Here is a 10129-nt window from a genome sequence, read left to right as displayed (position 1 = left end):
GATGTAATAAAAGAGAAGAATAATGGAAATTTGAGATGATATGATGATACGAAGAGTGATTCTCGATCTTAATGTAGATCAGGGATTCGCAAATTTGTTATAAATACATATCACCAGATCATCAGAACTGATTTGAAATAAAATCTGTATCTTTACTGAATAGATAGTAAGTAAAAAGTTATAAAAGTTAATTTGCTGCAAATTTCTATCTATAGCACGTCTGTTATATTTTGCTTCATGGCAGATAATAAAATTATAACTTAATTAATCATAAAACTAAAGGAATAATACTTTTAAGAGTTGAAATACGCGATCAAATTCTCAAAGTTACGAATTACAACATTACAATTTTCAACTGCCATATCTTTCCAAATTATTCAATCTTTTTCCAGAACACCCTGTATATTCTTACAAATCTATCACCTCATCATTCGTTTTTTCTTTCTATGTATTCTACTTTTACACACCAACAGCCAGATAGGCATTTCATTCAACGCGATTCTCACAACTAGATACAAATAATATATTACCATCCTAATTACAATCAAACCTAACAATTAGCTAGTGCGATTCTGTTTCCAGTATTAAAATCTCTACAATTACGGTGACATATACAATGTGTCGTTTTCCTATGGAGAAGCAACTGTTATCATCGGAAAATTGCAGATAGAAGAAAGACCGTTAACCCTCGGTACCGATTATGGTAAAGTGGAAACACGGATTTTTCGCGTGAGAACCATAAGTTTAGAAGAGACGTGACTGAAACTTCGAGACTCCTTATCCACGGGCAAAACTAACTTAGAGAGAGAGAGACGAACCTCTAACAGGTGTTAGAGGTCGGAGCATTCTGCCCGATAATCACTAGCTAGCTATACCGATGTTCCAACGGCAAATTCTTCCGCGTTTTGCTTTAGGCGAGCATGCTCGTTCGTAAATAGCTGGACAGTAGATAATATACCGCTAGAAAAATTGATAAACGTCGGCCATTGTAGAAACTCGCGTATCATCGTGACAAGACGCTACACAGGGTGACCGATAAATTACGATGCATTTATTACAAAGATGATGGCACTGCAAGATGATACAATAAAATAGAATAAATTTATTTGAATGTAATTATTAACGTTAAATGAATAAATAAATTTTCTTCGTTCGCTCTCCCCATGATATCATCTTTATAATAAATATAGAAGGATTTAACGTAGATTTGCTTAGATGCAACTATTAAATTAACGTAACTGCGAATTTTTTGAGAATGATATAGTACTTTTTGAATAACGATGATGAAAATGCTTGACAAATTATGTCAGGTTTGATAACATATTTATATTACATCTAATATATCACAGTGCACTAGCAAATATCATTACGTGTTTAAACTACAATTTATTAAAACGAAACAAATAGTGGATATAAATAATCGAACATATGCTACCATAATCATTGGTATGAAGGCACAGTACCAAAAATGTATCGACGCGTTGTCATTACAAAGAACTTATAAGGACCGAATAGTTCAAAGAACTGCATTCCAATGTCATACTGGGAGATATGCAATTCTTAAAACTCGCAATACAGTTATTGGTTGTATATTATAACGTCATGGTACTGTTATTTCGGAAACTTAACAACTTCTTCATTCAACACGACCTATGCTTCTAGTTCTATACAAGTATCTCTATACAAGTAAGTAATAATGATTTCATGTTTGAAACAATATTTTTCATTTATTCGATCACGAGAGTGATCATTATCATGTCGATTATATCGTAATATAACGAATACTTTGTGCGCAAAGTTGATGTTTAAAAGTCCGTCACAATTAAACGCGTGTAACTCAATTAAAATTATTATTTAATCGCGTCGTGTGTCCACGTTGAAACAACAGCGTGACGGTGAACCTAGATTCGCTCTGTTAAACTTGGTAATTGTTATTCTCGTTTTCTATTTGATAACAGAAACTTTTTTAGACTGGATGCTCGACATTCGAAGTTTCTCTCTTCTTCACTTTTCTTTCTTAATCAAATTTTGGTAAAATAAAAGGATTTGTCGTAGCTCCTATCTACACTTTGATGCAGAATTGGAAAATTCGCTATATTCTTATACGAACTTCAGAAATTGATTATTTTTTATTATATGAACTCTGGAAATTGACAAAAAGTTTATATAAATGAAAACCAATAAGAGTAAAGTTCGAACAAAAAAATACGCAAGGATAAGAAGAAGAATGAATACAACAACATGTAAGAAGGATAGGTCAGTGATTAAAAATCGATTGAAATTACCACATGTCAAATCATATTACGCGACGAAGAACGAACACGTTTTTAGTTTAGTAAGTTCGGCTCGCAAAGAAGAAACCCGTTACGATTGAGGACAGTGTTGTATGAATTTCGAGAGACGTCATTATGGGTACCACTCTTAAAAACTGGACATTGAAAGACTTTCAGAAAGTTCTATAGAACATGGCTATCGTTACATTAAAAATAACGTCGTACGTTAAACACCTTCTGTCGGCGACTTTCGACGTTTACTTTCTCGATCAAGCCTGATCACAAGACATAGTTAGATATTACATTCGTGAACACAATATTACTTTTATTCCAAGCAATAATTGTCTGAGATTCATTTAACTAACCACGTCAATTTGGTATTTACTTATTTCGTTACTTAAAATAAATCTAAATTAATCTCAGAGTGCCACTCATATGAAATGCTGGTATATAGAGGTACATAACGAACGCGTTCAGCATGACGACACAATATTCTTATCAGGCATTGAAATCACTGGCATTGTATCGTCGTTAGTGACGTTAACATTATAATACATATTGCTAATACAATTATAATAATATTAAAAATATTACTCTTAATATGAAGAAGAATATTATAATATTATAATAAAACGTTATTATACGAGATTAGTGAATGTTATTACGAATGCATAAAATACATGTTATTAAAATTTCTATTACCTCAATATAGACACGGACAAAAATTTCAGTTCCTTCTAACAATTATTCAGAATGTCTTATAAAACAAAATCGATATCATAACTATTTTCAACCCCTACTTCTCATATTTTGCAGAGGATTGAATAGAGAATCATAATCTTTTATCAATTCACACAGAATTTTATGAAATAAGTTAGTCTGTGCCAATACTTCTATTCGTTACTCTATTTTTTTATTAATTTTAGGTTAGGACAAACGAGAAATTCGTCGTGATATATCGATCGTTTCGGTACATTGGTTTGATCGTGGCGATCGATCGCGCACGAGTGAACAGAAATTCTGAAAATAAAAGTCGGAGAGAAGCAAGCAAACGGCATATAACGGGCAAAATTCATTCTAGACCGATTATTTTCACTTCCGTGGAAAAGAAAAGGGAAAGTGCACGTCGTTTCAGAACAAGAAACATCGAACATCTGTAATACGTAAAAAGAGATTCTTCATATGATCCGTTAAAATACACTTCGAAGAAGATAATTTTTCATTCATTAAGAACGATTACGAATAATCGTTGAGAATAATTTGAATTACATTTTTTCAAACATTTCCGTCAAATAAATTATCTTTTTATATGCCATATTCTATTATTATCATATTAAATTTATTAATGTAATAAAGTTAATCTAGTTTTCAAACCATATAACGATTTACAGAATTATACGTACAGCCGAGAATTTTAAAAAATGTATGAGATAATAAGATAATAATTTTGTAATACAGAAACATGCGTATTTAATTTGCGTACGAATAGTTTCATGGCTCACTGTATGTAGCTAATATCTATGTTCTACAAAATTGTGGCATTATAATAATATATAATATATAATAATAATATATAATAAAATATTTTATTGCCCGCAATGTATGAATGTATAAACTAAGTATATAAACTCACTTGACTTTCCGGAGTTACATTCCTGGATAGGATGGAGAGTTCGTGGCATCGTTAAGTGAAATTTCTCGAATTTTTCATAGAACGGAATAATAGTTCACCAGCACTCGCGTTTGTAAAATCTATCATGAAGACATTCAAATTAATCGTTGTTCATCCGCGTTGTATCACAACGAATCTTCTGTCAGAGTCGCTTGACTTCTGTCATTTCGACAACCATCACGAAACATCATATTTTTCTTGAAATTCTCGCTGCTCAATTCATTGTTTAGAACTCGAACGTTACTCTTGATTTACGTTTCTCTTGAAAATTTTCAAATTTGTTAGGTTAATTTATATTTTGCAACATTACATTTATTATTTATTTACGCGTTATGAGTTTTGAAGAGCAAAAATAATAAAGTATCGACTACTTGAGTATATGATGAAGTATAAATTTGTATTGTTTATTTGCACGTTATGGATTTTAAAGAGCAAAAGAAGCAAAGTATCGAAACGTCAAATTGATGCGTGCCACTAACGCACGTGCACTGACTATAGTCAATCAGAAATCACGTGCAAACTATCTCGCGGAGGAACGACCTCCGAGACTACGGCTTCCAATCTCTTGACTACGAATGATCGACCTTCGGATAAATGGCGGCACTCGTGAACGCTCCGTGATCACAAGTGTTGACTACACTGGACTACGATGCTAAGATGAACCAAGTAAAACGGTCCCAGAGTTTAGTTCTAGGTAGGAGGAGCCTACATACTTGCTTTCAATTCTCCTTGATACCTTCTCTCTTGCAACTTCAGAAAGAAAAAGAGTGAGAATATACCTAAGTGTGTGTCGAATATGCATGTGTACGTGTAAAGGTAAGCTGCGAGTGGATATTATCTTCTTCTTTTTCGAAGGTAAGATAAGGAACGAGAGATTGGAAGTGCAAGAGAGAAAGTTGTAAAAATGATTACGATACAACAGCAAATATTTCAGAGGTATCCACTTTCGTTTTATCAAAAATTTGAAACTTGTTATTTATCGTAGACTTCACGTGTACAATAATGTAAATGCAGTTTTATAAACGACAATAATTCCATGTATATAAAATCTTGTACTTTTATTGACAAATTACAATATTGTTTAAATAATGTTCATTACATTGCTGGTCCAGAAAAACTGTAAATATACTTCATAAAGCTTAATTTTAGTATTGCAGTAAATCTAGAGTACATTAACGACAAATGACTCATAAGGCTAAAGCTATTTCACATAATTTCCATAGTGATTTTACTGTTTTTATATGCTAAATCAACATACTTTCATTGTGTTTAAAAAATGAATTGCTGTTCGTTATATCAGATATAGATAAAAATTATCTATTCATTTAAACACTGGTCATGCAAGAAAAAGGAAATAAATTAAATTATATTGAAACTTAAATATTGATATCAAAGATAAATCTTTATAATAAGATCAGTCTTTTTTATCCATGATCTTGTAGTGTTCAACGTTAATTCTCAAATGAAACATTTCTTAAGAAATTAATAACACCATAGTCTTTTCTTAAGATATATCCTCAGAAGGCAATTTCTCATCAAATAATCCGATAGTATCTCATTGTCACTTTTTTTTAGAACCAAAACCTGAGAAACCCATTATCGCTGCCATTTCATCTGAAGGTCCACCATTATCTTCATTAATTTCTTCGATTTTTCTTTTCTTGTCTTTCCTCTTCTCCTTTCTGTACTCTTTTATCTTCTCTTCCTGTGGACAATAAAAAATATTTGATTATGAAAACTTAGGTAATAAATAAAGCATACTTGCACAAAAGGAATACAAGGGATAAAACAAACCTCTTCCTTTAATTCTTTTACTCTCTGTTCTAAATCATAATCCTTCTTTTTTTCTTCTAATTTCTTTTTGTTTGTTGCAAAGCGTGCTTTAACCTGCTCTAATGTAGATCGTTCTATTTTCATTGACATACCCAAATTACGTTGATCTGAAAGATGATTATTTAAGCAATTAATATCTACTGAAGTATACAAAATAACATAATAATGTAATAAAATAAAAAATAATGTATATAGTTGATTACGTTTTGTGCCATTGATGTGATCTAAGAAATTAATAGAATCCTTGACAACACAATCGCAAACATTGCAATAGTACCTGTAAGTATAATACATTTACATGAATTAGAATTTTGTATCTTATATTTCATATAAAAGAGACTTTTTAAAATTTATTTTTACCCTCCAGTTTGTGATGATGGTGTATTTTTATTAATAACAACACTTTTTCCTAATTTAGATTCAAGATCAACTTTATAATCCCTTTGTTTGAGCAACTCTCTTTTTACTGCAGGTTGTTTTGGAATTCCCAACTCTTCTTCAGCAATCTCATCCTGAAGACGCTGAAGTGCTATTCTTTCATACTCTTCTCTGTTCCATTTTCTCCTATGATCATCAGGTCGCTAAAAAAGTTAATTTACTACGTTATTTAAATAAACTGATACCAATAAAGTATAAAAGACATATAAAATCTTAGTTACGAATATGAAAAATTGTGCACTTTCCTTGTATATATGCATATAAACACATATAGATATATATTATAAGCTGTATTCATGATTTAATTTCCCTTTTTTCTCATCATATCGAAATTAATAACACCATGTTTAAAATATTATTATTTTTACTACTTTAATATGAAAGTTAGGTTAGGAAATACAATAAACGGTGTTTTTAATCGAAATCGTACAAATTACTTTAATGATAAAAATACATTAAAGGAATTTAGTATGAAACTTCATATGTATGAAGATTATTTAAATCCTTACCATAGACATTTTCAAAATTCTTAATTTCAATCAAGTCTATTACACATAGAAAAATAAATTATTTTCCTCGCTTCGTTTTACTTGCACTAAGGGCACACTTCTATTGCGCCATTTTGTATTTGAGTATCCGTGAATTTAAATATACCTGCTTTCATGAAAAAATATTTCATAACATTTTATTATACTTAAATTAAAGCGCAAACATGATTAGAAATTCATTAACTTTCTCTCTTGTTATATTTTTTGACTGACAGTACGTTCATTAAAATTAACGTTTTATATATTCTGGAATTAATAGTTTATTGATTAAAATAAAATATTGAATAAAATAAAATAATATTTTAAAAAATATTAAATTTTGTATTTATTTTTTTAATAATTTCTCACTCTTTTTTCAATAAGATATTGAAACAATATAGAAATAAATACCAATCGAATATGTTTGTATTTAACCTTAAAATTGTATAGAAAAAAATTACTTTAACTGGATTAAAAAATATTTTATGATTATCAATAAAGAGATATTTTCCAAAATAATTTTATTTGTAAAAATAAATTTGTACAATACTTTTGTACATTAGTTTTTATAGATATAGCATTTTTCCCAGTGTATAATAATCTTTATCGGTTAAACTCTCTGTTTAAAAATTTAAACTATAAGATTTTGTACAATACAATATGACAAACATTTATATATCTGAACAAAATTATACATTTTGTTCTTTTTATTAATGTTAATAAAAATTTGTTTAAGATATTGTATTCTACCATTTTTAAAATACAATTAACGATATAAGTAAATCCCTTGGCACCAATCTATATGATAGATATACGATATGACTTTTTTCACAATAAAAACAATGATTATTTTTAGATTTTATAAATCTAACATTGACATAACATATTAAATAAACTAAAACTTTGTTTCTACAACAATCGTATAACAGTTGTAGATAAAGCTACAATACAGTTAAGATATAAACATAAATATGAAGCTTTATATTTCTATTATCACAACAATTCTTTTTCTAATAAAACTCTGAGTAAAAGTTACTCGTAGAATTTCACATGAGATAGATAAGTACTGTTTAATGATGAACCGTCTCGTTTGTAATAAACATTGTTATTCTAATAAATCTGGTGGTACATTATCTGGTAGTGTAATACCAAGTTTGGTTACCATAAATGATGCTACTTTGCAACCATATTCTAAACAATATTTTGGTTTCCATCGAGCTAAAACGCCGGCTAGAAAACCAGCTGCCAAAGCATCACCAGCACCTGTGGTGTCTACAACAGGAGCCTTTGGTTTAATTGGTTGTACCTGAATAAAATATAAACGAATTTTCATTCAGTCTTGTAACTTAGGACATTGTTTCTCTCTTTATAACATACTTGAACAGATTGACTTCTTCCCCAAACAGTAATTGCTGGAGCTGAGCCACCTTGAGTCATAACAAATACTCCCCCATGACGCAACCAATCTTCATTGACTGTGTTACAAACATTAACTGTAATTCTCTTTAAACTATTCAGTAAAAATGGTATATCTGTTACATCTTCATATGTAACATTTAATGATTGAGCCAAAGCTTCCATTTCTCTTGCATTACCAAATACAATATTTGCATATCCTACCATTTCACAAATTGCTATGTGATGATCCTACAAAAGTTGATTTAATATTATTATTAATTTCTAATTACTATAATTAATAATTACTCTAGATATAATAATTTTGTCATTTCATTGATTGAAACTACTAGTTAAAATTTAGAATATTTATGTACATTAAATATATATGTTCCATTTAAGTTGAAAGCAATAATTATGTCTCTCTCTTCTGCTTGTTTAACAAGGTCTTTTACTAAAGGAAAACTGTGTGCTAGGAAAAATCCTTCAATATAAATTATTTTTATTGTATCTAATGATAAACTGGTTTTCTTAAGGTCATCTAGAGTATATACACTAGCAGCTCCTATATTTGCAACAAGACTACGAGTTGATTCACTTGTCAGGGCTATGCAATGTCCTGTAGGTAAAGTTGGATGAATTGCATATCTGTAAAAATATGTACATTTAAAAACATATCATAAGCAGAATAAACTGAGATAGAAGATTTAAAGCATCTACAAACCTGACATCCACACCTGCTGATCTAACTAAGATCTCCAACATTTTCCCCCCTGAATCATTTCCAAGTCCTCCACAATATATAGTATATTGATTTTGATGAGTTTCATCGCAAAGCCATTGTAAAACTCTCATTGAATTTTGTGCTGATCCTCCAGCACTGAATCTATGTCGTGATCTATTTCATATATATCATTAATGACATTTAAATTGTTAGTAATGTAATTGTATTGTTTTCTTTTATAATAATGATACTAATAAACAAACAATATTAATTGAATTAAAAGAATTTGTAAATAAATATTAAAATGACAATGTTTGCACTGTATATTTTTTACACAAACAAATCAATTACATTCATATTTTGATTTTTAAACCACAGGAAAAGATAAATACTTGTATAAAATATACACAATGTAAACATATAACATGTATTAACAAATATACTTATTAACTCTAGTGGTAAATCCGCCAGCAACTCCTGCATTTTTTCAACAGGAAGTTCTATTTCTCCATCCGTAGGAAGATTGAACTTTTTCAACAAATCATCATTTTTTATTGTTACATAAACATCCAGCAAAGGATTGCCAAAAGCTATAATAGCTGGACAATCCAGTTTTGCAATAGATCTTCTTAATGAAACTTTTTCAACCATTTTTTATGAATATACTACAGGGCTACATTTATAAATAAATTTCAATAAATTATTTATTATTAACCTATGACATATTTACGTGTGTTATAATTATAAATATTCGACATGCACTTTGCAGTTCTTAAAAACAATAATATTTGAAACCAACTGAAATATGTTTATGACAAGAAGTACAACTAATAGTTACGTTATTTATCTAAAAGTACTTTAAATAAATTAAAAATATTTTTTTAATATTCACTTCATATAATATAAAAGTTCTCAAATATTTTTTTTATAAAAATATTCATGTTTTTATTAATAATATGTAATCGTGGAAAAAATCAATTACATGTGATATGCTTTATATATTTTTGCTCTACTTAAGATCCACGTAAAGATTACTACCCTTCAAAATACCTTTAAATATATAATTATGCTTCCTGCTTTTTATTAAATAAATAATAAAAATCTTTGTTCGTGTTATAATCATATATGTATAGTCATATTATTGATACCTGAGTAAAAAAATATATAAATTTCACATACTATTCAATTTTAATATGAATCGAGTCTAAATATTTAATTTTCGTCTACTTTTAATGTATTATATATTATTGTGTTAGAATTAAATCGT

The 10129-nt window shown here is 29.1% G+C and overlaps 2 protein-coding genes across 3 annotated transcripts; both read right to left on the bottom strand.

Moving 5' to 3' along the window:
* Nucleotides 1–4977: 4977 nt before the first annotated feature.
* Nucleotides 4978–6874, bottom strand: LOC126915855 (zinc finger matrin-type protein 2). The gene is made up of 5 exons (XM_050720970.1): nt 6726–6874; nt 6139–6359; nt 5982–6055; nt 5740–5885; nt 4978–5650 (listed from the first exon to the last, which is right to left on the bottom strand). Exons 1-5 carry the CDS (start codon nt 6732–6734, stop codon nt 5507–5509), a joined length of 594 nt encoding a protein of 197 aa, XP_050576927.1. The 5' UTR covers nt 6735–6874; the 3' UTR covers nt 4978–5506.
* A 373-nt stretch (nt 6875–7247) lies between these two features.
* On the bottom strand, nt 7248–10129 carry LOC126915731 (uncharacterized). 2 transcript variants are annotated; one of them, XM_050720676.1, is made up of 6 exons: nt 10011–10129; nt 9314–9535; nt 8863–9036; nt 8516–8786; nt 8121–8390; nt 7248–8049 (listed from the first exon to the last, which is right to left on the bottom strand). In XM_050720676.1, exons 2-6 carry the CDS (start codon nt 9511–9513, stop codon nt 7849–7851), a joined length of 1116 nt encoding a protein of 371 aa, XP_050576633.1. In that variant the 5' UTR covers nt 9514–9535; nt 10011–10129; the 3' UTR covers nt 7248–7848. The 2 variants fall into 2 exon arrangements, with proteins under 2 accessions (XP_050576633.1, XP_050576634.1); XM_050720677.1 differs by lacking the exon at nt 10011–10129 and adding an exon at nt 9913–9998.

This window comes from Bombus affinis, chromosome 4, assembly GCF_024516045.1.
Source record: "Bombus affinis isolate iyBomAffi1 chromosome 4, iyBomAffi1.2, whole genome shotgun sequence".
Classification (NCBI taxonomy): domain Eukaryota; kingdom Metazoa; phylum Arthropoda; class Insecta; order Hymenoptera; family Apidae; genus Bombus; species Bombus affinis.
Note: the sequence above shows the minus strand (reverse complement) of the source record. Positions and strands in the feature narration are given on the sequence as shown.

Excerpts from the sequence above, each read along its gene's own strand:
- LOC126915855 (XM_050720970.1), bottom strand. Across the intron at positions 6,056-6,138 it reads CCATCATCACAAACTGGAGG|GTACTATTGCAATGTTTGCG; the intron begins GTAAAAATAAAT and ends TTATACTTACAG. Across the intron at positions 5,651-5,739 it reads TAAAAGAATTAAAGGAAGAG|GAAGAGAAGATAAAAGAGTA; the intron begins GTTTGTTTTATC and ends TATTGTCCACAG.
- LOC126915731 (XM_050720676.1), bottom strand. The coding sequence starts at position 9,513 with ATGGTTGAAAAAGTTTCATTAAGAAGATCTATTGCAAAACTGGATTGT. Across the intron at positions 9,037-9,313 it reads CTGGCGGATTTACCACTAGA|ATCACGACATAGATTCAGTG; the intron begins GTTAATAAGTAT and ends TATATGAAATAG. Across the intron at positions 8,050-8,120 it reads GAAGAAGTCAATCTGTTCAA|GTACAACCAATTAAACCAAA; the intron begins GTATGTTATAAA and ends TATTTTATTCAG.